The sequence below is a fragment of the Chenopodium quinoa genome, unplaced genomic scaffold (genome assembly GCF_001683475.1).
Source record: "Chenopodium quinoa cultivar QQ74 unplaced genomic scaffold, ASM168347v1, whole genome shotgun sequence".
NCBI lineage: Eukaryota > Viridiplantae > Streptophyta > Magnoliopsida > Caryophyllales > Amaranthaceae > Chenopodium > Chenopodium quinoa.
In genome coordinates this window covers 3148509-3174692 of record NW_018744633.1, presented here as the reverse complement: position 1 = coordinate 3174692, position 26184 = coordinate 3148509, and the positions used below count along the sequence as shown (strand labels likewise).

The 26184-nt window shown below is 35.3% G+C and overlaps 6 protein-coding genes across 8 annotated transcripts; 3 read left to right on the top strand and 3 right to left on the bottom strand.

The window, feature by feature from the left end:
- The first annotated feature begins 755 nt into the window (after positions 1-755).
- LOC110701019 (prohibitin-1, mitochondrial-like) lies at positions 756-4872 on the top strand. The gene is made up of 6 exons (XM_021878598.1): positions 756-901; positions 1815-2008; positions 2498-2614; positions 3404-3574; positions 3783-3995; positions 4367-4872. Exons 2-6 carry the CDS (start codon positions 1823-1825, stop codon positions 4556-4558), a joined length of 879 nt encoding a protein of 292 aa, XP_021734290.1. The 5' UTR covers positions 756-901; positions 1815-1822; the 3' UTR covers positions 4559-4872.
- An 870-nt stretch (positions 4873-5742) lies between these two features.
- Positions 5743-10917, bottom strand: LOC110701018. Its single transcript, XM_021878597.1, has 2 exons — positions 10401-10917; positions 5743-7930 (listed from the first exon to the last, which is right to left on the bottom strand). The coding sequence occupies exon 2, from the start codon at positions 7896-7898 to the stop codon at positions 5910-5912; it is 1989 nt and encodes a 662-aa protein (XP_021734289.1). The 5' UTR covers positions 7899-7930; positions 10401-10917; the 3' UTR covers positions 5743-5909.
- Positions 10918-13063: 2146 nt separating this feature from the next.
- On the top strand, positions 13064-19204 carry LOC110701016 (G-type lectin S-receptor-like serine/threonine-protein kinase SD2-5). Of its 2 annotated transcripts, XM_021878593.1 has the most exons (3): positions 13064-13234; positions 14459-14584; positions 16542-19204. In XM_021878593.1, exons 2-3 carry the CDS (start codon positions 14567-14569, stop codon positions 19020-19022), a joined length of 2499 nt encoding a protein of 832 aa, XP_021734285.1. In that variant the 5' UTR covers positions 13064-13234; positions 14459-14566; the 3' UTR covers positions 19023-19204. The 2 variants fall into 2 exon arrangements, with proteins under 2 accessions (XP_021734285.1, XP_021734286.1); XM_021878594.1 differs by lacking the exons at positions 13064-13234; positions 14459-14584 and adding an exon at positions 15780-16427.
- A 123-nt stretch (positions 19205-19327) lies between these two features.
- On the bottom strand, positions 19328-20385 carry LOC110701017 (cysteine proteinase inhibitor A-like). 2 transcript variants are annotated; one of them, XM_021878595.1, is made up of 3 exons: positions 20192-20385; positions 19665-19919; positions 19328-19553 (listed from the first exon to the last, which is right to left on the bottom strand). In XM_021878595.1, the coding sequence occupies exons 1-2, from the start codon at positions 20291-20293 to the stop codon at positions 19701-19703; spliced, it is 321 nt and encodes a 106-aa protein (XP_021734287.1). In that variant the 5' UTR covers positions 20294-20385; the 3' UTR covers positions 19328-19553; positions 19665-19700. The 2 variants fall into 2 exon arrangements, with proteins under 2 accessions (XP_021734287.1, XP_021734288.1); XM_021878596.1 differs by having other exon boundaries at positions 19715-19919.
- A 1097-nt stretch (positions 20386-21482) lies between these two features.
- Positions 21483-22783, top strand: LOC110701015. Its single transcript, XM_021878592.1, has 2 exons — positions 21483-21777; positions 22280-22783. Exons 1-2 carry the CDS (start codon positions 21597-21599, stop codon positions 22471-22473), a joined length of 375 nt encoding a protein of 124 aa, XP_021734284.1. The 5' UTR covers positions 21483-21596; the 3' UTR covers positions 22474-22783.
- Positions 22784-22873: 90 nt separating this feature from the next.
- Positions 22874-25920, bottom strand: LOC110701579 (G-type lectin S-receptor-like serine/threonine-protein kinase At2g19130). The gene is made up of 2 exons (XM_021879211.1): positions 25897-25920; positions 22874-25597 (listed from the first exon to the last, which is right to left on the bottom strand). Exons 1-2 carry the CDS (start codon positions 25918-25920, stop codon positions 23495-23497), a joined length of 2127 nt encoding a protein of 708 aa, XP_021734903.1. The 3' UTR covers positions 22874-23494.
- Between the last annotated feature and the right edge of the window lie 264 nt (positions 25921-26184).

Below are 26184 nucleotides of genomic sequence, written 5' to 3'. Positions count from 1 at the left end.
CAACAGGTGTATACGGTATACCTCTTAGAGATTGCAGATGGATATAATTTTGCGAGTTTCACCCTAAATTTCAAATGGAATTGGGTATGGGTATAATTTTGATGATTAATGGGTATGAATATCAAAAGTCATACTCGCCATAGGCGATGGGTAGGCTATGGATTTGAAATTATGTTCGCCTCAACCTACCAATACTCTTAATATCCATCAATTTGTCTAATCTTTATGGAGTACTTTGTATTCACAACCATTAATGTGTTTTCTAAAAAAAAAAATTAAATAATTTCAATTAGGTGTAACTCTTTAATAGTAGGGGTGGGTTGTGGGTATGAGTAAATGTGAGACGCAACACCCATTAATCATCCCTAAGACTTCTTAAAAAGCTTCAACTTTATTACGATATATATATTTTTTTATTATGGTCATTATATATTATCAGTAATTTTTCTTATATATACATAAACAAGATTCAATATCATTTTTTAATTTTATTTTTTTTATCATCACCCTATTTAAATATAGTAACTATTTGTAATTTTGTATAGTAAGTTAGTTGACACCCATATTATTATTATTATTATTATTATTATTAATATTATTATTATTATAACAATTTTTGACGATTATTATTATTACTATTAATTTAATATTTCATTAACATCATTGTTTAATAATTGAATAAAATTTAAGAGATACAATCATGCAAATATTGCATTGTGGAGTGTATCTTGTTGGAAAAGAAAACTAAAAAGGAAAAATAAAAAATAGAAGCGAGTAGGTACATTAAGGTCATTAACATTACATTACGATCTAGCCTTGTAAAACCCTAAACCTCGATTACAGGCTACCCACTCGCCCACATCTCTCTTTTCTCTCTCATTCAATCGCAGGCGCCATCCAAGTAATTTCTCTCTTCCCCTTTCTCTCTCTTTTTCATATCATTTTGTTCTGATTTCAACTCCCAATTTGTCAATTCTCGATTATTTTGCTCACAGTTATGCTTGTTTAATCGATTTAGGTCTGAAATGTTTAGTCTTTCTGGGGTTTTTGTTGCTAATTTTTCTGGGGTTGTAGCTGATTTTTCTGGGGTTTTAGCTAATTTTTCTGGGGTTTTTGTTGCTTATTTTTCTTGGGTTGTAGCTAACTTTTTCTGGGGGTTTTTGTAGCTAATGTGTTGCAGGCTTTTGTTTATACAATATCTTTGTTGGGGTTTTGTGTTTTCAAAGTGAGGTGCGAAATGGAGATTGAACCTCATTTGTGCATTTTGATGATATTGTATAGTATTTACAATCAACTAAGTAGGAGAATTGCTCAGACAAATCGTTATCGGTGCAACAATGGAATTTGATGTTCTTTAGGTTTGAGGTTACTGGGTATTTTCATCTTTAGCTATTATTGTATTTGGAAGATGGTAACTTTGATCCTATAGGTTTAATTCATACGATAAGATAGATGGGTTTGTGCTTGTTATGTCAGGGTATTAAATGGCCCTATTCTGTGTAATTTGGTTCTCGGGGTTTGTGTACAATAGATGTGTTTGTGCTTGTTATGTCAGGGTGTGAAATGGCCCTATTCTGTGTAATTTGGTGCTCGGGTTTTGTGTACGATAGATGGGTTTGTGCTTGTTATGTCAGGGTGTGAAATGGCCCTATTCTGTGTAATTTGGTGCTCTGGTTTTGTGTTTATGGTCAGCTACTTTACTGCTTATACAGAGTGTAATTGATGCAACTAAGAATCATTATTTGAGCTAGTTGACGCTTTTGTAATGATTATCTCTAATCTTTGTTTGGGGCATGGGTTATGAATAATTTCAGGTTGAAATATGAATTTCCAAAATGTTAAGGTTCCAAAGATGCCTAGCGGTGGTGGTGCAGCATCTGCTCTAATTAAGGTCGGAGTTGTCGGAGCTATTGGCCTTGGACTCTATGGAATCACTCATAGTATGTACAATGTTGAAGGTGGTCATCGTGCTATTGTCTTCAACCGCATCTCTGGTATCAAGAACAAGGTTAATAATGAAATCAGCATTGCTTTAATTGTATATTCTTATATTCCAGATTCAGTTGATACTGTATACTAATTGTACTGTTTCGATTGTATACCTCTAAAACATGGTATCTTATTCTTTGCAGTTAATTGTATCACGGCACAGTTCTTATTTATGTGAATTCTGGGCCTTATTTTTCTTGATAGATTTCAAAAATTATATATTATATTCATAATATTTATTTTGTTATGTCTTGCAGTCTTGCATGACACCTGTAGTGAGAAACTTATGTCTGCTTGAGAAAAAAATGGGTTATGACTTGAAGTTTTTTGGTACACATAATCATATAATACCTTTGTGAGTGACAAGGGAAGCAATTCCATTTCATATGCATGATTAATAGTGTGCAATGTTAAAAAAATATTGCTAATATACTTTTCCTAGAAAACTGCTTTTTCCAGATTTGTGAATTTGTTGAATATTTGATAGATTTTTTTTCCCCCCAAATAGGTTTACCCTGAAGGAACACATCTCATGATTCCATGGCTTGAAAGACCAATCATTTATGATGTTCGTGCACGACCTCACCTAGTAGAAAGTACATCTGGAAGTCGCGATCTCCAAATGGTGAGTTGATGCTTTATTTACTAGTGTGTGTTAATGGAACTATTTGTGGTATGCCTATGATATATATGCATGGACATTTGCTTGATAGTATCTTATTATTTTCCATTTTTCTTTATGGACATGTGTGGGCATGTATGTGTGTATTTCTTGGCTATAGATGTCCACTTTCCATCCATGTTGATGTATAATTGCTATACTCTGATTTATCTTTAATATATGGTCACTCCTGTAAGTAGGGCCTACCTTGAGTCACATAAAAATTTGAGGGGTATTGGATTCAGTGACAAGTCGTTTGGTGTAAAGAATAATGTTCTTCCTAATTGCTTGCGTCACAAGAGTAAACCAAGTTGCTTCCCACACTCATGTTTATCAATGTCAATAATCTACATCTGTCACATTTTAAATTTTTCATGAGCTAGAAAGAGGATTTCTATCTTGCTAGAGAATAATCTTGTTTGCCCCAAGGAACCTTTTTATAGCTGTAGCAAACATTCTTCTACTTTTCTGATCATCTTTTGCGCCACCTACACCGTTCAAGTAGAAACGTATAAGCAGACAGAAAAGAAACATTGTGCTTTCAAGTTATAGCTTTCACATGATATATGCACAAAGTAGAAGTGCCAAAAATTGCTATCATTTTGCATAGTTTGTACGCATCTCTGCTAATTCATTAGTTCTCGTACATCAAGCTCTGCATTGTTTCAGAGTTCTTACTCCCTCTGTACCATGTAGTTGTATTGAGTACTTCATAACCGTGTGTTAGCTGAACTACATAATTGTGGATTTCAGGTCAAGATTGGTCTTCGAGTTCTTACTCGTCCTTTACCAGACACTTTGCCTACAATTTACCGTACACTTGGTGAAAACTACAGTGAAAGAGTCTTGCCATCCATAGTCCATGAGACCCTGAAATCCGTGGTTGCCCAATACAACGCAAGTCAGCTACTTACTCAACGTGAGGTAATTCCTTATTTCCTATTTATTGAGTTGATAAATATCCATTTGTATAAAACTATTTGTGTTTTCAAGGATTTTGCTATATTATATGAAGGTAACATTGATTAATGAATGGCTTCAAAACTATCACACAAGCTCTCAACTAAATTGTAAGGAAGATGAGTAACAAGTTATGTAGATTTAAGTGTGTGTTTTTTTAATCATTTTTCAGGCTGTTAGTAGGGAAATTCGAAAAATATTGACAGAAAGAGCTGCAAACTTCAACATTGCATTGGATGATGTGTCTATCACCACTCTTAACTTTGGTAGAGAGTTCACTGCTGCAATTGAAGCTAAGCAGGTAGCTGCACAAGAAGCTGAAAGAGCCAAGTTCATTGTGGAAAAGGCTGAGCAAGATAAGAAAAGTGCTATCATCAGAGCACAGGTAAGAGCTATATTTGCTTACAAATTGCAAAAGCTGTCCAAAAATTAAAGTGTTCCTTTGTGTGTTTAGCATTAATCTGGCAGTGTTCACTGTTTTGTGTCTAAAATCTGGAGTGGCCTTTGAAAATTCTGAAATACACCGTTCAACATGTCAAATATGCTGAGCCTCTTGTTTAATTGTTTAATTGTGTAGTTCCTTTTTGTCCAACAGCAACTTGAGACTCTTCCAAGTTGATCTCAGCTGGCCTGATTCAGTAGATGCGTAGGAGTAGCATTTAAAGTCTTTCTTGTTGAATGGTGTATTTTTTAAATTAGGCTCTCCTGGGTTTTTTTGATGTTAATATGTCTACTTCTCTCGTGTTTGGTTGCCAGGGAGAAGCCAAGAGTGCTCAACTTATTGGTCAAGCTATTGCCAACAACCCAGCTTTCATTACTTTGAGGAGAATCGAAGCTGCCAGGGAAATTGCCCATATAATCTCTAATTCATCAAACAAGGTGATGTTGAGTTCAGATGATCTTCTGCTCAATCTTGGGGAGATGACACCAGAGGCACCTAAGAAGTAAACACCTGCTCTGCGGTGGAATTCTGCAGTAGCTGGGTTTGGAAGGATTTAATGGAAAGTCAAAGAAGTTTTAGAGATTGAGGAACTTCTGTAAATGTCAGGCCTTGACAACACTCGAATGGTTATTGTTTATCAAACCTTTTGACTGATAATTGCCTTCAGTTTACATGAATTTTGCCTCAATGCTTACAGAATAAGCAGCCACTATCGTAATGAAATTTAAGATCTTTATTTTGGTGGTCATGTAATGGATGTTGATAGTGATTGTTGAATTAGAAATTGCTTGTTAGAAATACAGCAGCATTTTCCCTGGAATTTTATTCGATTGCTTAACCATGGCATCTTTCTGCGCGGGCTATTATTTTGCCACCCCCATTGTGAGAACACAGTTTTTGTTCTATTCTCACAAGATGTGCTCGTTGCCCCCCTTTGCGATATTGAAACAAGGATTTGTTATGTGTTGCTCTGCGGATAATGTTTTACTGCGTAAATAAGATGAAGGTTCATTGATTGTATTCGTACAGCACAGATACGTTATACGTGTTACACGACTCATCTTGGGTTTCTATTCCAGTATTCCTTTGCATGGTTTAGCTATATGTGATGCTAATAAACCTTTAAGTTTTCCAATTTCTCTCCGCAAGTAAATGGATGATATTCCAATGTAATTACCAAATGAATTTCTATCTCAATTCTAAGTCATTTAAGTGAAGTTTACCCAACAATATTGGATATATGGGTACAGAAATCTAATATTAAACCAATACTTGATATTTGGCTTAGTTTTGGATGCCTAGAGTAGAGTGTTTGTTTGAGAAAGACAAGAAATGGCTTATGAGAAAGCACTGGAGAGGGAAAGAAGAGCTGCGAGTAAAGTTTCAACTTATCTGCTTTCATTCTCAAGAGGGCACAGGGGAACACGGTGATACGATGGTCTTAGTTACGGAAGGAAGACCAACTAAGCGAAGTGATTAACGCAGCTATCACATTAACCGGAGAGAATGTGTCAATATGGAGGGAGATTACAAATATTTTTAGATGGAAGTCTTTACTGACGAAATTAGAAGTATGTTAAGCAACATATTGGTTTTCAGGTGACATTTTTTCGATAACCCGTAAGGCCGTAACACATACCATGGCTATACTCACGTCAAGGAAAAAATTAAGGGCAATACGCAAATATGATAAAATGAAAATATAGAAGCCATTTTTTCTTTTACTGAGAATTAACCACCAAAGAGCAACATCAGAACGAACACCAACATATGAAATTCAAGCACAATTTTCTGGGGGTCTTTTCTTTTTTCCTTTTTGTTTACTTTTATTCACGATACTTCTCCCCCAGCACAACCCTACAGTGAGGGAGAAGATACAAACTGTCTAGGTAAACTAAAGAGATCTTTCCCCTCAAAAGGGGATGTCCACTCCCGAGAACTGGCAGTTGATGAATCAGCCATACCCGCTCCACCATCCTGCAACCCAACAATAGGTACACCATTCCCATTGGAAGAAGACGGTCTCATAGTCATACTCATGGCAGAAGCTCCTGAATCGTACATGTGAGCTCCACTCCTAGAGAAAGATCCCAACCCATTCCACATCCCATTTTGCTTTGAGGGAACGAAACTTCGATCCAAGCTCCAATCTATATTAGTGTAGTCACATGATGGCATTGTGCCACTAGCATTCCAATCCACCGGAGAATTTGACCCAGATGAGCAGATTGAACCCACCCCGGAAAAAAGCCCCAGGGAAGAAGCAGCAGCAAGGGTTGGAGACCCACCAATCCTGGTCCACGATGCATTGCTACGTGTAGAACCTGGATTATCCATTGGACTACTACCTGGCATAAACGGCTGAAGTTGATGTTGATTTTGATGCTGATGTTGATGCTGATGTTGCTGCTGTTGCTGCTGAAATTGAGCAGGATGATAAAATTGATTCGATGTCAAGTTGTTTGGACTAAGGCTTCTAGTACTATGAGGCAGTAACCCATTCGGCTTCAAAATCTCCGAATTAGTGGGATACCAACTAGCCGCTGTACCTGGAGGAGAAGAGCTAATGCTTGTTGCAGGGGCGGGTTTGACATTTACAGACTGAGGCCGCTGCATCATTACTACAGGCTCTCTGATTGACCCTGGCTGAAGATTCCTATATTCATTACCAACAGTTGTATACCGTGCCTCTGCCTTGGCCGGTGGAGGTGAAACCTGTAGCGGTGGTGCCAAAGAATACGAAACTGAAGGATTTGACCCCGCTCCGATAGGCCACCTTTTCTCAACCGGTGTAGCGATTTGCTGAGGTCTAGGCCAATCTAATTTGGGCTGAACAACTTTAGGCACCGATTTGGGAGCCGGTACTCCTGTAACTGCAGCTTTAGTGTAATTAAAATCTTTTTCATCCCTTCTCTGGGGTAACAAAGTTGCCGAATTGGGTTTTGGTTGCAGCAGTCTCACATTGCTCTGACTTGTTGCTACAGATATCTTACCATTACTAAAAGTAGGAGGATCCCCAATTTCTTCAGGTTTAGGCAAGACAGTTGGTTGATCCTGTTTTAATGATCTCAAATTCTCTTCAGCCTTCTCTAAATCACCTTCACATGTCACTATGGCTCTTTCTACATCTTGCTTTGAGCATTTGAACTTTATTTCCAATTCTGCAATCCGAGCAAGCTCTTCAGATATATCAATCTTCAGATTGCTCCCTGTATCAATATTTTGATCTTTATGCTTATCAGCATCTTCACCTCCTTCAAAGTGCCAAGCTACTGCCTCTTCCACTCGGCCTTCATTTAAAATAAGAGCCATAGTTGCCCGTTCATGAGAAAATCCCATGGCCACAAGTTGCTGAGCAAGAGCTTCCAGTTTTCTGGACATAAGATAGCCACTGCAGCGTTCATGCAATTCTTGGGCACGCCTTTCCTTCTGACGCTGATGTTTCCTCTCATTTTTCTGGCGTATCTTCTCACGCTTGTCATTATCAGCGCCTGGGATAACCTCTTGCTTGGTCGCGGCATTTGATGCCTTATCTTTGTTATGTTCTTCTGACTCCACAGACCGGCTGTCATTGTTGGAAGCAGAATCATAATCACCTCCACTTCCATGAGTGCTCCCACTATGATCATCGGAATCATCTATGTTACGGAAACGACCATTTGCATGAAGTGTTGGCGCCAAGTATGTAGATGATGCCTCAAGAGTATGAAATGTCCCCAGCAATGGATTATATGCACTTGCTGGAATTCCAGTACCCCCATTTACAGCTGCAGAGGACTTCGAAGGAGTCTTTTGTTCCTTTCCCGCCTTTTTGTCCTTTGACTTAGATTTGGAAGCCGATGACATCTTGCAAAGACACGACAGGTGGATTTATGATCCTGAAAACATCAAAATAACAATTTCATTTTTGATGCCTTAACATGTGCACAATTGAGACCAAAGGCTAAAATGCATAAAAAACAGTGATACGAGTAAGTGGGTTGAAAAGGTTAAAAGAAGACAGAGAGGTCAAGAGACTTGGCTGCGTATCATTATTAACACAAGTACCAGAGGCTTGGCTCTAATACACGAACAAAAAGTCAAAAGTCATTACTAATACAAAGACATTCCAAAATGAACATTTCAACAGATGTGACTCATGTGAGCTATGTGATCCTATAGAAAAGGCAAGCATAGCAAAACACAGCAAAACTTGGAGGGATGCTCAATATAAAACTAATCAGGGAGTACAGGAGTTGGAGGAAGTAATTTTATTTATATTAAAAGCAGAGACAATTTTAATGCAAAGACAACTAAGATAACCCAAAATATATTCAAAGACATAGTTTGAATCACATGCAGCAATAACTATGCAACAATGATAGGTGCCATTTAAATAATCAATTATGGCTTCATGGGATGCAACAGAAAACTTGAGAGCAAGGCTGAAAAGAAAAGGATGAGAAGATATTCATCAAATTTGCAATAATGGTATCCTATTAGGCAAAGCCACACATCTATCTTTCAAATTTTTAGAGGTGACACCTTAAAATTTCCAACATTAGCACACGTACAATTAAGAAAGGATTATCAAACCACATAAAAATATAAATATACCACAACCAATCCGATTCTTAAAATTCTTCAGCTTCAGAAATTAGCATAAAACATATTCTACAAACAGTTAAAATATAAATTTGAGTAACAAACCCCTAATGATTGTTACTATAGTTAAATTCCCTTACAAAGCAATTTATTCTCAACCACAAAATCAAATTCTTATAAAATTTCTAAACCGCCAAAACTGCATATGTTTTCCTACTAAAAACCATGATGAAATACTACTTTAACATTCCAGCCAAACTTTAACTTCAGAAATGCATATACAAAAAATACTTTACCTCCTATTCGGCATGAAACACAAATTCAGACTTCTACACTATCACGATTCTTAAAAAGTGGCATCCAACTGAATTCTAAGACACTAAGCAAATATTTTTATCAGCTGTCTCTAAAGAGACAACAAACTAAATAAAGATTGACAAAACCTACTACTGTAGAATGAGCAAAACTCCAAGAACACATCCACTGTTTGATTATATTTTATTTTCAAATTATAGGTGCCTAATTAGAAGTCCAGAAAAAAAAAAAAAAAAAAAAAAAAAAAAAAAAAAAAAAAAACTCCAGAACATCATTACCTTAAGCGACCACATCCATAGGTTCCACACAGGCACATATTAATAATCAAAGAACGAAACTGAGGAAAAAGGACATAGGGATGGATAAACGGCCAACAGAAAGACAAACCAATCAATTGGACATCTACATCAAAAGCCTAAATTTTCAAACTTTCACCCATCTTGGTCTGTCCTGCTCTTTGCACCTTGAAACAAAACATATATCCTAAATGCAATTGTGCTCTACAAAAGCATTTCCCCAAAAACAAACACAAAGCACTAGTCTCTAAAGATTCCTCCTTCGCTCCTTCACTCGTTACAAGCCCTAATTAGCTAGCCATTTCTGTCAGTCATCTATAGCTCAACAAGACTATGCTGGCAAAGAAGAGATTACCAAACAAAAATCCAGGGTTTAGCACAAGGGAATAAAAGGCTAATCCATCTTCATACACTATCATGCCGCCTCTAAGTTAATGAAATCCCCGAAACATGTCACCGTAATCGGTAAATTACCCGAACTTCCAACTAAATAGTCAAAAGAACTCCCCAATAACACCCTTAATTGAAGACTGTTATTCACTCTATCAAAGAAAAGAGTGTCAATTTTCCGAATACTTCCGCTACACGTACTCGAATTTTCAATTCAATTACAGCAACAAAACTTAACATCCTGTTCTTTTCCTAGAACAAACTAAAGCAACAAATACAACATATGAACAAATATATGATTAGAAGAAATGGAATGTATTCAAATTAATGAATTATCAAATTTAATACAAGTAAAAACAGCATTTCGGTTGCAAAAATTAAAAGGTAACTGAACCGACATATGAAATGATTCATGATTATATCAAACTAATTTGTTCATTCAAAAGAAAAAAAAAATTGAGAACAAATATTTCAATACCAATAAGTTTATCATATAAGTATCTAAACACATTTAATTTCTAATTCCTCAAAACTTTGCGAATCTAATAAGTTGAAATTCCGACAACAGCGCAACCCTAACCCCCGAAACGATCGAAAATCCAACATCCAATAATTCAACACCGGCAACTTCCGACAACAAATGAATCCCCAATTGACGCTCAAAATGCAATTCAATCATAAAATTAGGGCGAAAATTACAGCTCCAACCAAAAAATTAACATTTTCTGGAAAATTCGAAGAGAGAGAAAGAAGAATCACGAACCTGGATAGGAATTTATGTAAAATCAAGAAATGAACGGATCGATTGATAGATCAGAAGGTTGAGAGGATGATTGTCGGAAATAGGAGAGAGAAAATTGGGGAAATTGGAGATGGGAGGAGAGAGAAATTGCGAGGCTGAAACTGAATCGAAACGAATTAGGGTTTTTGATTGACACGACGACGATAATGATGAGGAAAAAGAAGGAAAAAAGGAAAATTAAATTGGGGAAACTATTAAAATTATTTTCGGAAATAAATAAAGGGGAAATGAAATTGTTTTTTATTTTTTTATTATTCTATTGGCGACGTGGCTTTTTGAGGAGTTTTTACTTTTATTTTTTTGGGCCAAAAGGAGTTATTACTGTGTTGAGAAACAGTTGGGGCCCAGCAAAAAAAATGTAACTGTAAAAATTCGGTAATTTTTACAGCTTTAATTTCTTTGCATGTCGTGCATGTGTTTCTGTCTCACCACTATTTTGAGAAAAATAAAAATAAAAAATTTAAGGTGTATAAAAAAACAATATCCTTCAAAAAAAAATAAATTTTAAAATAATAGTATCGGGTTTTTTTTTTATTAAGGACGATTATTGTGAAACCTTAACATGGTTAAGTTTAGTTTGATTTAGGAGTTGTTCTAATTTATTGAAAAAAAAACTGAAGTGAACTGAATGGAACTGAACTGAAATTAAGTTAAACAGAAAAGTCCCTTAATTTTAACGAGTTTGAATTCGCCTATAGCTTAAAAATCTTGCTCAAGCATGGTTTATTAAGACTTAAGAGTAATTTGAGTTTGAGTTATCGAGTTGGTAAAGATTGTTCCAACAAAAACCACAATAAGTATTATTTTCATTTTTTTTTATTGACTCAATAATACTTCTTCTGTTTTTTTAATTATTGCACCATACATGTTGGACACACATTTTTTGGTAATGGGAAAAATGAAGAGAGAGAAGGGTAAAAGTACAGAAAAATCCATGTGATGTAAACATAAAGTAAAGAATCAAATGTTAAAAGTAAGGATATATTTGGTACTTATAGTGTGAACACATATATTTTGTTTTTTTAAATAGAAATGGTGTAATATTTGTGAAATTTCTTAAAAAGACAAGTGGTGCAATAATAAAAGAACGGAAGAGGTATTATTTTGCTTGGACATGGAAGCTGTGTTTGAAATTTACCTATCCTTGTTATGAATAGATAATTTAACACTTGGTATGACAAAAATATATAACGAAGTATCGTATTAAATACTTCGTATGCAATTTGTATAACATATCTTAAGTGAATAAGCTTTCGAGTTTAATCAACATTGGGATTATGTTCAAATTGTTTTAAATTGGAATCAAGCAATTATGTTAAGCTTTAGCTTAGATTATGAACAAATAAACAAGGATTGATTTCTTCATGAACCATTACACTCACAACATTCACCCCTACATACACATAATTGTACATTAGTCATGTTTGGTAAAATGTACATAGCTATAGAAGTAGTTGTAAATGTTACTTGCACAAATAATTGTTACCTTTAAAAATAACATTTTATTTTTCCAAAAAATTTAAATCAAATACAAATGCCTTTTTCCTTTTAAAAAAATGAACTGTATGTGCAACAAAGCAATCAACTAAAGCATAAATCAAATAAAAATTGTAAATTGTGTAGGCAGTTATATGAAGACCGTTATAGTTAATAAAGCTCTTCAATTTTTTCCCCATCAAATGAATTATCATATCAAGGAAATGCAACAAAAAGAAAATTAATTGAGAATGAATCACATGAAATTTGTAAACCGCGTGGCAATTGTACGAAGATCAGTATATAGCATAAAAGTCGGTTGTTTTTGCCTTAAGAAGAATTATCGTCGGAATGAAGTGCAATAAAGCAAATCAGTTGAAAATAGATCACACGAAGATTAAATTGCATTACCGATTTTATGAAGTTCAGACAGTACAGCTAATAAAGTTAGCTAGTTTTCCCAAAAAACAAGGTATTATAGCAAGGAAGTACGACAAAACAAATTAATTAGTTGAGAATAAATCACATGACAATTGTAAGTTGTGTTAATTCATGGAGACTAGTACAATAAATAAAGTTTGCGTAGTCTTTTTCTCTAATGCAACAAACTGAAAATAAATCACATGAAAATTGTAAATTACGTCAATGGTTTTAAGGAAACCGGTACAACGAATAAAGTGAGTTTTTCTCCTGTAACAAATTATCCTAGCAATAAGGAAATGCAATAAAGTAAACAAGCTGAGAATAAATCACATAACAATTGTAAATTGCATTAGCGGTTTTATAGGAACTTGTAAAGTTAATAAATTGAGTGATTTTTATCTCTTAAAAGGAATTCTCTTTGCAATGAAATACAACAAAGCAAATCAGTTCAGAATAAAATCACATGAAAATCACAAATTGCATTAGCAATTCTATGAAGAAATTAGTGATTTTTTTGCCTTCGAAATGCTAGAACAACTCTCCCTATGACCCAACATAAGCAAATTAGCCAACCACTAGCTAGCTTATGAGTGTGACATTCACTAGTAAAGAATTTTTTGTGTTATCTTTTAAAAGTCAACAGTAAAAAACTAATAAAGAAATACAAAGTATTAATTACTTGTATAATATATTCTGTATTATCTAATACGGAGTAATAAAGCATAAAATGTTGTAAGAAAATACTGAGAGTTTGACTATTTTCCGGCGTTAGACAATTCGTTTATTGCCTTTTGTTCTTCTTTTACCTTAGCTTTACAACTCCCTCTATTTTACCTTTAAAAAAACACAGACAGACATAAAGCGAGCCAATTTCGGCGGTTGGCGCATTGTAGAAGGTTTGCCCAGTTGAATTTCCCGCAATTTCTCAATTACAGTTGGATTCGCAGTTCTTAGATTAAATTAGGGTTTTTGGCGTTGTTGATTATTGCAATTTTCAATTGACGATGGAGTGAAAATTGGATCCTTTTTTTTTTTTCTGCTGTATGTCTCTTTACTTTAATCTTCTTAAATTTGGACGAATTTAAGACTAGAAATTAGTATTTAAAATTGCAATCATCTATATTAAAGTTATCTTCTACAATTTTTTTTGCGGATTTTTGTGTTGTGTTTTTTGTAGATTGAATCTTATATACAGCTTCAATTATATCTTTGTTGTATTTTTTTTTGCTTTAGGAGAATTTACAAGATTAGGACATGGCATTATGTTTGATTTAATGGGATATTCGACTGCAATTTTATTATTGGTTAGGGTAAAGGTGAGTACATTTGTCCCCGACTTCTGACGAAATTGACAGTGGGTTGTTGTTGAAGAAAATTTGGGTTAAGGAACGAGTAATTAAGTAATATTTTGTGACTTTTTTTCGTGTGAATTCGTCGTTAGATATTGATGTATGATGTTACTGTAACAAAATCTTTGGTGGGGGGGAGGGTGATGATGACACCATTTGATCAAAGTTGGTTTAGAAAGTGGAATATTAGCTAGTTAGGTGTATACTCTTATTAAAAGTGATTTTTCAATTCTGGTAACTGAAATGTACTTGGTTAATTGATTTCCGTGATATTCGCCACATGTTCGAGTTCTCTTGGTTGTTGCGATTTAGGGTGTGTGCATGTGTGTGTGTGTGTGTTGGGGGGGGGGGGGAGTCGGGGTCTGAGGCTCCCCTTCAAATGCAAGTACCAGAATGTGAATACAAATCAAAGTGTCCTAGCTTACTAGCAGATGAGAAATATGGTTGTGGGACTTGGACACGGGTTCAAGTTTCATAGCCAACAATATATATACACTATGCCTTGTAATATGTTTTAAGTAGGACCAGATTCTTTTAATCAATGTTTCCTGCATTTACTCTTGTTGAAAAAATAGTGAAAGGTAATGTTGGGAATTTTGGGGTGCTGAAGGCTTGAAGAAGGTCCATTTCCTCTTCAAGTGGTATGTGTTGAAGCTGAATGCTTTCTGAATTGCTACTTTGACATTTGGTGTCCTTAAACTTTGATGATTGTCTTTATTAATGCTTTATTATCTATAGTTTATTGCTGGCTAATCATCACATATAATGCAGCTATCTAGGATCCTATTCGGTGGGAGGTGTTGTGATTATCTTTTTTTGCAACAGCCTTGAATTATGAAAATTATGCATCTGACAAGGGTATGAAAAGGTTGGACGTGGATGTTCCTCTTCTACTACGTGAGTTTCTTAAAGTCTAAAGTATCTGTGCCCTATCTACCATTAGAGAATTAAGGTAGGGAATTTAAAAGTCAAGACAAACTTTGACTAGATATGTGTGCCCTGGCATTGAGGAATTAGGCTAGGGAAATTGTTTATGTATACATCTGTAGTCCTATAATATGCTGTTTGCTTATCTGAATGGTCAGTTTTGCCAGAAAACCACTAACATCATGTTAGAAACAACTGACGTCAAGTGATATTATGTGATAGCAAGCCAATTCACTTTGGCATCTTTAGTCAGAAGTTACACAGAAGTACAATTTATTCAGAATTTGAAGTCAAAATATGATTTTGAGGAATTACTGTCATACTTCTTTCCAGCGTCCTCTTCTGCCTGTCTGTTGATGAAATCCTTTTCAACTGACTCAATATCTTGCTTGGTTTGTGTCATTGAAATTCACATACGTCTTTACTGTAAGCACCTTAAAATCACCTGAAGTTCTTGCTGATTAACTGGATTAAATCTTTTTCTTTCTTTCTTTCCAGATAACTTGCTACGACTAGTAATCCTGAACAATTGCATAAAACAACGAAGTAATCCTGAACAATTGCATAAAACAACAAAGTAATCCTGAACAAATCGTGATTTTTAAATCAAATGTATGCACAGATTATTTAGCAATCCTTATTTTTTACAGTCTACGTGAACTCGTGAAGTAGTCTCAAGATGCATTATTTATCTTCACAAGTGCTTTTTCCTCCTGTTATATCTCCCATTTTGCTTCCTCTCAAGCTTCTTTTTTCGCTTTATAAATAATTGGCACTCTGATATTATAAATAGAAAACCAAACCTGGACTGAGAATATGTTTGAAAAATTCTTTTTAAATACATAAGATAACAAGTTTGATACATATTGATTGATTAAATTTAGCTTCACTATGATTATAAGAGGTCATAAGGTTGTGTTCTGCTTGTGCCATTCTTTATACACTAGAAAAATCAATAAATCATGAGTTAATTTCACTTGATAGGCATTTCTTTGTTTGTTTGGCTTGATCAGTGTACAGTCTACAGTGTACTTGTTCTATATGGTTTGAGGGGCTAATGGTGATTAGAGAAATTCAATGTATTATAATTTATTCCATAGTAATGCATATGGTAGTCAGTATAGATTTTTGACCACTTGTTCATGGGAACTTGTGGGGCTGATGGTGACTAGAGAAAATAAAAGTCTAATGCATAAATTAAAATATACTATGGAGGGCGCTTGGGGTTGTAATAATTGTAGATATGGATGGCTTTTTTGTTTAATGATTTGCTGTCTCACCACTTGTTTGAAATAGATCATCTCAAAATTGTTAAGAGTATTATTTTTTGACTTCTTTTTTCAGGAGTCAAAATCAACATCATATATATGACTTTGTTGAATTGATACATAATCTGGTGAATCAACACAAATTGTTAACAACTTTTATTTAAAATAAGAAGGAAGCTTCTGGTCATAGTCTTTAAATTAGAAGGAAGCTTCTGGTCATAGTTTTTAAATTAGAAGGAAGCTTCTGGTCAGTCTTCAACTCTTCATTCTTCATGATTCAAGAATCCATATATAGTTCGTACTTTAGAAATTTCTAAGCCTTAGTGGATTATTATTTCCTTAGTTTTTTATTAGATGCATCACTTTCTATGTATGGAAGTTTCAATTTAGATGCTTCACCTTTTTCTTTTACTCAATAGATTCTCTCTATCTTTCTCATATCACATGAGCCCTCTTCAATTTAGATTAAAAAATTGCCTAGGACTCTGCAATTTCAAAGTGATGTATCTAATAAAAAACGAAGTACAAGTCTTTACAATCAAGCAGTAAGTCTACTTGAAAAACAAACGGGTTTTTGTTTAACTTTTTTGTTTTTTGGAGTTAGCAGTTTGCTATACTAGCAAAGATAGAATACTAACTAAAGTCTGATGAAATTTCAGGTCATGTTGAAAGATTATGGAGTAACATGGGTATCAGGTACCCTCAAAATTCTCTTATGCATTTGGTGTTACTTTCTTTCTAGCAACAACATCATCCTTGTTAAAAGCCTTTCTTCATATGCTAATGTCTCGAATTCATTGGAAAATAATAATAACTGGCTTATTAATGAAGGGAGCTATTATTCTGATGATAATTATATTATAAGAACAGCCTTGTACTCTCCAGAGTACATCCATCGTAATTATAATAAGTATGGAGTTAAGACAAGTACTGATTATTATCCTCCATTTGGATTTGGGCTTTTCGCCCATCAAACTGCACCTGATTCATATGTACTTGTGGTATATATTGGGAAGGATAATTTTTCCCCTGTGGTGGTTTGGTGTGCCAATCAAGCTCATCCTGTTCAAGGGCTTGCCACACTTGCTCTTACATCTGAAGAAGGTTTGGTATTAAGGGATGAAGATGGAAGTTTTGTGTGGTCTACCAACACCCCTGGCCTTTCAGTGAGGTCAATTCAGTTGGGAAGTGATGGGAACTTGGTCCTTTTAAATGGAAATGGGAAAATCATCTGGGAGTCCTATAATAACCCTACTGATACGTTAATCCAAGACCAGCGCCTTCCACTGGACCATAGATTAATGTCCACATCATCAATTTCAAGTAATTCCTCAGAGCTCTTTTATGTGATTCGAGATCATTATGGTCTTCATGCTTTTGTTGATTCGAATACTTCACAATACTATAGTTTCCGGCATATTGAAGAAGGTAGTTGGAACAGTATCTACCAAATTTTCAGTTCTTCGCCCTTGTATTCTGCTGAGTACAATTATAAGAATAGTTATATGCGTCTTGATCGAGATGGTCACCTACGTACATATATTTGGAAAGAAGGTGAGATTTACACCAGTGATGTCTTTGATAATGATAATTGTTCATACCCTACAATTTGTGGAAAGTATGGAATTTGCAAGGATGGTGGTAAATGTAGTTGTCCAACAGGCGGGGATGATGGTAGCTGGGATTACTTCAAGCCAGTTAATTCATTTGATTCCAGTTCAGGATGTAGCCTAGTTACACCTCTATCTTGTCCTAACAACCACAATCTCCACACTTTTCTAGAGTTTGATAATGTGACCTACTTTGCCCTTACTCCCTCTCTCACAAAAATAGATGCCGAGAGCTGTAAAAGTGTGTGTTTGAATAATTGTTCGTGTAAAGCCGTCTTCTTTCGTTACCATATGGATACCTCCTTTGGTAACTGTACGCTAACTTCTGAGATACTCACTTCGATGGATGTTTCTGACCAATATTTGGCCTATAAGGCCGTTGCATTCATCAAAGTGCAAAACAAGGCATCAACAAAAGCTTCATTGAAGAAAAAATCGGTACTTCTTGTATCTTCTGGGTCAATACTCTTAGTTATGGTTATTGTGTTTATGATATGGAGGCGAAAAAGTAATAATGCCAAGGATTTTGATTGTTCCCTTGATGTTTTTGTTGATAACATAAGTCGGTTCTCTTTTGAAGATCTGAAATTGGCAACCCAAAATTTCCAAACAAAGCTTGGTCGAGGAGGATTTGGGTCTGTATTTGAAGGTACGTTAGGTAATGGAGCAAAAGTTGCTGTAAAACAATTGGAATCAGTAGGCCAAGGGAGGAAGGAATTCCTGGCCGAGGTCAACACAATAGGTAGCATTCACCACTTCAATCTAGTGAGGTTAATTGGGTTTTGTGATGATGGACTGAATAGACTTCTTGTCTATGAATACATGTGTAATGGGTCATTAGAGAAGTGGATCTTCAATCAAGACACATCACAGACACTAGGCTGGAACCTACGTCGAAAGATTATTGATGGTGTGGCTGTGGGGCTTGAGTATTTACACGAGCACTGCAATCAAAATGTGATCCATTTTGATATCAAACCTCAGAACATACTCCTGGACAAAGACTTCAACATCAAGATTTCTGATTTTGGCTTAGCAAAAATGGTAGACCGAGATCAAAGCCATGTTATGACCATGGTAAGGGGGACACCAGGATATATGGCTCCTGAGTTGGTTACTGGTCGTGCCATCTCTGTTAAAGTTGACGTCTACAGCTTTGGAGTTCTTGTCTTAGAAATTGTGTGTGGCCGTAGGAATTTTGGTTCATCAGAAGGTGATTGTCTCACTAACTTGGTGAAGGTGAAGGCTGATGAGGATCAACTCTCTGATCTAGTTGACGAGCATGGTGAAGGTATGCAACAACACAAGGAAGAAGCTGTGAAGTTAATGAAGATTGCAATATGGTGCTTGCAGCCTCACTTTATCAGGCCAACTATGTCAATGGTGGTGAAAGTTTTACAGGATCTTCCGAACATGGAGGCTCTAACTGATCTCACCTACTTAAACATGGTCCATGAAGCAGCTCCAATGGAGGCAAATTACGGCTTTTCAGTCTGTCCTACAGATTCACTTTTGTCTGGACCTCGTTGATGAATTTATTTAACTATAGCCTGTTTTAGAAGCAGTTGATATTTTCTATTTTGTACTGTATCCTTTCTTATTTTTGTTCGACCACAATAAGTTTTGCAATATTGTATTATAGATTTTTAGCCTTTTAGGCTATGTAATATTTCTTCAATGTTTAATGGAGGCCAAAAACCTGTTGAAGATCATCTTTTTTGAAGAAGCTAAGCTAGCTAGCTTTTAGTTGAACATAAAAACATCTAATTAAAATGAGAAAAATCAATATGATGCACTTTTCCAAGACAGTTGCTGGGAATTTGTATCGTTTGATCTTGCATTCAAATCGTTGTGTGTGTGTTCAATTCTATAAACATTAAAGTAGAATTCACTAGCTATAGTTTCAGTAGCATATACATATACAATAACATAATCTGTCATATCCAACGATAACATGTAAAAAAACAAACACAATTTGATAATCAGATGTTCAGGTCTTCAGAAGTTCAGGCTGTTAAGCTGTCCTGAATCAAGTCATGAACAGCTTCATCCTTTAACAGCCTGCAAAAATATGACAAGATCGACGACTTGCTTAGTACAGTTACAAACAATCTGCTGGCTCCAATGATAATATATTGAAAATTGAAGGTGTATACTTTGTTACGAACTTACTGATTACAACGAAAAGAAACATAACCAAGAACGAAATCACAAGGCAGTACCATCTATTGGCAGAGTACCCCCAAGAAACTTGAAATCTTGCAACTCCTTAAAGTTCAACCATGGTTTAACCCAAATTTTAGCTTCATAATACTGAACTTCATTGTTGTTTCCTGCATCATTTGCCTCCAAAGTAATGTAATACAACGTACCAGCTACTACTTGCTCTTTCACATTTACAACCTTCCGGAACTCCAGTATTGAGTTCTGTATATAATTTTTCACAAGTTCAATAAAATTTCTGAACCAACTAAATCCATTAAAGAGAAATAATTTTAATATACATGTTAGGACGGTCCAATTCTTATTCTCCTACCCTCTCTGTTTCTAAATAATCGCAACAGTATATATGTTAGGAAAACAGATACTTTTTGCAAGTTGAACGGTCCAATTCTTATATAAATATACTCCTACCCCGTTTGTTCCTACATAATCGCAACAGTTAGTTTGAGATTGCATGTAATATGGGAAATACGTACCTGTTTCTTGTTCTGCTCATCAACAGCAAATTTGGCAAGATCATTGATCACCAAGCTGTTCTCTGAACCCTTATTCTCTGAAACACCTCCAACCATTGCCATCTTGCTTTTCTTCTTTTAATTTCTTTATAACTTTCTTCACGTTTTGAATTCAGCTGATTAATGAACTATTTTTATAAGAGAGTTTTTTTCAAAGAGATAATAATAAGATAATCTTGGTCAAAATGAGATGGATTGTTATAATGTACTTTGTATAATTTATTTTATTATGATACAAGTAATAATCAAGCTTGGATAATCTTATCTTCTTAAGACAAACATAATAGCGAAGGATTACTTCATCGTTTGAGTGGGATGATACATCTTCATTTTTCAATTAATACATTGACAAGTGGATTATATATATTGTACTCCTATTTGTAAGATAACTCATAGTTTATGTCCATAATAATCAATAATTACGTACGAGTTGTTTATTTTCAACAAAGGTGTGCATTGAATTGATTAAAGTACGTTGATCAAATTAATATGGAATAAATTTCTTTGTACTTCAAGAACGGAATAATACAAGTAATACAACAAATATTGAGTCAGAATAATTAAGATAGCCAATACATGTCAAAATAAATCATCAACTGAATGGAGTATGTAGTATCTTTTATTATAAGAATGTAGGTTTAAGGTGTTGATATATTTTTGTATCAATTGCTAGAATTATTCATATTATTCCACTAGAATTAACTTGCACTCGGTATTGATTAATTAGAGGGAAGGATAAAACTAGTTTTGTGCCAAATTGACCTGTTTTAGGGCATGTTCACTTCAGCTTAATTTTAGTTCAGTTTAGCCTTCTCTTCAAAAAAATATTCATTTTAGCTCCATTTAATTTAGTTCAGTTTAATTCAGTTCCAATAAATTTAGTTAGTAAATATGAAAAGACCCTTACTTTTTTGCCAAATCAAGAAATCAGGACATACAATTTGAGTTTTTTTTTTTTGTCTCAGCATTATTGAAAATCACTCCACATCTTATTATTATTATTAATTTTTTTTATTGAGATGATAGTCAAACTACGAAGACGTTTTTAGGTGATAGTCAAACTATGAAGACGTTTTTAGGTGATGGTCCAACAATCACCTAAAAAGGTCTTGGTAGTTTGTTTGTCAAACATTTGGGCTACTTCGTTTATACAAGCCCAACCGATTAAAAGTCCAAAACCCAAAGCCCAAATTGTAAGCCCAACTTGTATAAAACTTCCAGCACACGATTTTACCTGTATTATCTCTCTCACTCTCTCCTCTTTAACCGACCCAAAAATATAATTCAAAATTCAAAACTAACACTCTCACACAAATTGAAGAAGAAGAAGAAGAGAGAGAAATTGAAGCTTTCAAAGTTGGTAAAAATGGCGACTGCAAGAGTTGATATGAAAGGATTCTATAAGCAGAAGAAGAAAGGTAATACTGGAATTTCAAAACCTTCTCCCAAAGGTCTTAACAAGAAGAAGACTCCTTCTCCTTCTTTTGTATCCGACATCGCTCAATCTCCTGCTCTTGTTACTCGCAATGGCTCTTTTGATCTTCAAGGTCTTTATCTTTTTCTCTCTCCTACTTTTAATTTTGTTTGAACTTTATCAATTTTTTGCTGTTGAATGATATTTTATTTTTTTGCGGTTTTTGAAGTGTTTTTGATTTTTGGTTGATTATGTTTCAAATTTGGTAAAGCGTTGTTTGTTTTTGATGATTTGTGTTGTTTGTTTTTGATGATTTGTGTTGTGTGAATTGAATGATTTTTTTTTACGAATTTAATCCTTTTTTCCTCTAATAATTGGTTAATTCGACAATTTCTGTCAAATTTGGCTAACTATGATCATTATTTTGCTATTAAAGTAATTTTTTAGATAAATCAATGTATTGTTGACAAATTAGTATTGGAAATTATACATTTTGATTTTTATAGCTAAATGTGGCTGGTAAGTTTGCAAAAGGTGTACTTAGGATGATCTTATAGAATATTCGGGCTAATAAGCAGGATGTGGTTTTATTCGATTGAAGAGTCTTATTTTTCTGGTGAACTTTTTCTTGGCAGATGATTATGATCAGAATGAGGAAGTGTTGAGGCAATTTGACATGAACATGATGTATGGACCGAGCATTGGTATGACTAGGCTTGATCGATGGAACCGTGCCAGTAAGTTGGGATTGAACCCTCCTAAAGAGGTTGAGAACCTTTTAACATCGGACAAGGTTCGTCCTGAATCCTTATGGGATAGTCGTGTTTGAGGTGTTAAACTGGTTTAATGGTTGATGTCATCTCAATCCAGACTTTAAGTTTTAGAGGTTAGACGCTCTTGCTCTTAAATTGTGCAGTTTGTGTTAGTTGATTATCACTTCTCGGTGATATTAAGTTCCTGGTTGTTAGCTTTATTCTCTACTTGAATGCTGTAAGTTAGTTATGCTGCTGGGAGTCTATGCACTCCTGTTATGTAAGAATTAGCAACTTCTCTGGAGATTTTCTTTTGTACTTTCCATCTAATTAAACATAATCCTATTACAAAATGGTGCTATCTCAAGTTTCATTTCTTGCTGTCAATCATCTTTCATGTTTAAGATCACATATGCGCCATCTTGTCTGAAGAAAGATGTGCTGTTAATCTTTTGTTGTCTGTAAATTCTTCAACAAAAAGATAATGATTGTAATTCAGAAATATGAGAATATGTATGTTGTTATGTGCCAAATGCTATTTTTTTTAATTCAGCAAAGTTTACTCTCTGTCTATTTGATATGGATCCTAACTATTAAGATTTTTAGTGTTGTATAGGAAATAAGAATACATACTTTTTGATCATTGGTTTTTTAAATCTTCATTGATCGGAGAATTCATAACCTGAATGGTTAACCAACCTAAATAACTTTGATAGTTGGATTTCATAATTATTACCTGAAATTTTGTTGTTAATTACACAATCTTTAAAAACAAGAAGGGCGCAAAAAAAGAGATACGAGTTGAAGCATAGAATACAGATTAAACAGATAGAAGTATAGATTACTGATTAAACAGATGGAAGCATAGAATACAGATTAAGTAAGCAGATGCTAGTTTTCAGCAGTACATTAATTTATTGTATTGAGAATACATAAATAGGAAGACGAACTGGTACAAGCAAGAGCTATGGCTATTTGATTTACCTGAAAAAACATAGAAGATAGTGTAGAGTTCTGATGACATCCATAGAAGATAGTGTAGAGTTCTAATGCTGCCACAAGTGCAGCTAAGAAACTCGAGATAGGACTAGCTGCAGATTAACGCGGTCCAGACAAAAGTGACTCTGTCGGGCGGACTGAAAATTCATAATTTGTCTCCGCTGGAGCAGCTTCTTGGACCATAGTTAAGTAACTGAGATCACTCAAGGCTTCCATGTTTGGAAGGTCCTGTAAAACTTTCACCACCATTGACATAGTTGGCCTGATGAAGTGAGGCTGCAAGCACCATATTGCAATCTTCATCATCTTCACAGCTTCTCCCTTGTGTTGTTGCATATCTTCCCCGTGCTCGTCGATTAGATCAGAGAGTTGATCCTCATCAGCCTTCACCTTCACCAAGTTAGTGAGACAATCACCTTCCGATGAACCAAAATTCTTACGGCCACACACAATTTCTAGGACAAGAACTCCAAAGCTGTAGACGTCGACCTTAACTGAGATGGCACGACCAGTAACCATCTCTGGAGCCATATATCCCGGTGTCCCCCTTACCATGGTCATAACTTGGCTTTGATCACGGTCAACCATTTTTGCTAAGCCGAAATCAGAAATCTTGATGTTGAAGTCTTTGTCTAGGAGTATATTCTGAGGTTTGATATCAAAATGGATCACATTTTGTTTGCAGTGTGTATGTAGGTATTCAAGTCCCGCAGCCACACCATTAATAATCTTTTGGCGTACACTCCAGGTAAGTGCTAGTGATACGTCTTGGTTGAAGATCCACTTTTCAAGTGACCCATTACACATGTATTCGTAGACAAGAAGTCTATTCAATCCATCATCACAAAATCCGAGCAACCTCACTAAGTTGAAGTGGTGTACGCTGCCAAATGTATTGACCTCTGCCAGGAATTCCTTCCTCCCTTGGCTTAATGAATCTAGGCGTTTCACAGCAACTTTTGTTCCATCATCTAGTGTACCTTCAAAAACTGATCCAAATCCTCCTCGACCAAGCTTTGTTTGGAAGTCTTGGGTTGCCAATTTTAGTGCTTCAAAAGAAAACCGCTTTACTGTATCAACAAAAACGTCATTGGAACAATCAAAGTCTTTCGCTCTGTTTCTCTTTTTCATAAACACAAAAACAAATACTCCAGTAACCAACACCAAGACTATCAAGCCAGCAGAAACGGAAAGTACTAATATTCTGTGCGATGAAGTTTTCTTTTGCATTTTGATTAATGTAACGACATTATGTCTTCCTCCAGTATCCTTCAAAGTGAGAATCTCTGAAGGTAGTGTACAATTACCAAATGAGGTATCATTATGGTAATGAAAGATGACAGCTTTGCAGGAACACTCTTGTAAACATGCACTTTTGCAACTCTGAATATCTGTTCCTGTGAGCGATGGAGTAGAATCGAAGTAGTCAATATTTTCAAGCTGTAAGAAATAATGGAGGTCTTTGTCGGGACAAGCTAGAGGATTAACAAGACTACATCCTAAAGAGGAATTAAATGCGTTAATTGGCTGGAAATAAAGCACGCCACCTTCATCAGTCTCCATTGGACAACCGCACTCAGTTTTATTTACGCAAATCCCGTAGTTTCCACAAGTTCTTGGGTAGGCACAATCACCAAACTTCACATCTTCAAAATAATCAATAATGGGAGCGCTTTGATTCCAGTCGCTTTGATTCCAGTTGATCCATTTTAGGCGTCCAGTGGCAGTAAGAAGCATATAACTTAGATTAAAACCATCATAACTAGCATAGTATAAACTTTGGAATACTATGTCGTGGTAGGTACTATACTCCAAGAATCTATATTCTTGTGGAGGATTCAAATCAACATAAGCATGAAGACCATCAGATTCCCATTTAACACAATACATCCCAGCGGAATAATCTGAAGTTGATTTGCTGGATGTTAATCTATGTCCTACGGGAAGACCATGCCTAACATCCAGTAAAGTGTCGGTTGGGTTATCAAATGACTCCCAGATGCTATTCCCTTTTGCGTCCAAAAGGACCAAATTCCCATCGTCTTGCAAATGGATAGACCTAACTGAAAGGTTCGAGGTTTTGGTTGACCACACCAAATTTCCATCTACATCCCTTAATACCAAACCTTGTTCTGATGTAAGATGAAGTGTTGCATTGTCTCCAATGGGATGATCTCGATTGGCACACCACACAACAGCGTCCTAATGATAATAATCGTAGTCATCATGGGACCCCATGAGTATAGCAAGTACGTATGAAGAACCGTAGGAGACAAAAGCAAACGCAAAGGAAGGATAAGCGCCCTCAGAGTTCAAGATCAGGACATTAGAGGTGATGTTATTGACCTTGAACCATGAATAATGAGAAACATTTTTATATGATGGTGGTAGTTTGTAGTCTGGGTCGTTTACAAAGTCGGCAGAATATATAGAAGCAACAATCTTATTGGTGTTAAAAATTAAGCATAAACAAGTACATAATAGCAACTTAAATATTGTACCTGATACCCACTTAAATCCCACATCTTTCATCAGCATATCCTGGAGTTTCATCAAATTTAAATTTAGAGTATTTGTCTTTCTGTTTGATTGCAAAACTATCAAAGCAATCTGAAATTACAGCTCCATCCTCCTCTTACAGGACATAGCAATCATGCATTGACTCGAAAGACTTTGAATCTTCTCTTATTGATCATTGTCTCCATTAGCCCAACAGTATATTACAGCTCATTAGGTCATCATATTCATACACGAGACTTGACCAAGTAAACCATACTGAGCCAGTGAAG

What these genes read in the sequence shown, in the direction of transcription:
- LOC110701019 (XM_021878598.1), top strand. Translation starts at nt 1,823, where the DNA reads ATGAATTTCCAAAATGTTAAGGTTCCAAAGATGCCTAGCGGTGGTGGT. An exon ending in TCTCTGGTATCAAGAACAAG is followed by an intron (nt 2,009 to 2,497) that starts GTTAATAATGAA and finishes CCCCCCAAATAG; the next exon opens with GTTTACCCTGAAGGAACACA. An exon ending in GAAGTCGCGATCTCCAAATG is followed by an intron (nt 2,615 to 3,403) that starts GTGAGTTGATGC and finishes TGTGGATTTCAG; the next exon opens with GTCAAGATTGGTCTTCGAGT.
- LOC110701018 (XM_021878597.1), bottom strand. Translation starts at nt 7,898, where the DNA reads ATGTCATCGGCTTCCAAATCTAAGTCAAAGGACAAAAAGGCGGGAAAG.
- LOC110701017 (XM_021878595.1), bottom strand. Translation starts at nt 20,293, where the DNA reads ATGGCAATGGTTGGAGGTGTTTCAGAGAATAAGGGTTCAGAGAACAGC. An exon ending in ATGAGCAGAACAAGAAACAG is followed by an intron (nt 19,920 to 20,191) that starts GTACGTATTTCC and finishes AATTATATACAG; the next exon opens with AACTCAATACTGGAGTTCCG.
- LOC110701015 (XM_021878592.1), top strand. Translation starts at nt 21,597, where the DNA reads ATGGCGACTGCAAGAGTTGATATGAAAGGATTCTATAAGCAGAAGAAG. An exon ending in TGGCTCTTTTGATCTTCAAG is followed by an intron (nt 21,778 to 22,279) that starts GTCTTTATCTTT and finishes TTTTCTTGGCAG; the next exon opens with ATGATTATGATCAGAATGAG.
- LOC110701579 (XM_021879211.1), bottom strand. Translation starts at nt 25,920, where the DNA reads ATGTGGGATTTAAGTGGGTATCAG. An exon ending in GGGATTTAAGTGGGTATCAG is followed by an intron (nt 25,598 to 25,896) that starts GTACAATATTTA and finishes TATTATCATTAG; the next exon opens with GACGCTGTTGTGTGGTGTGC.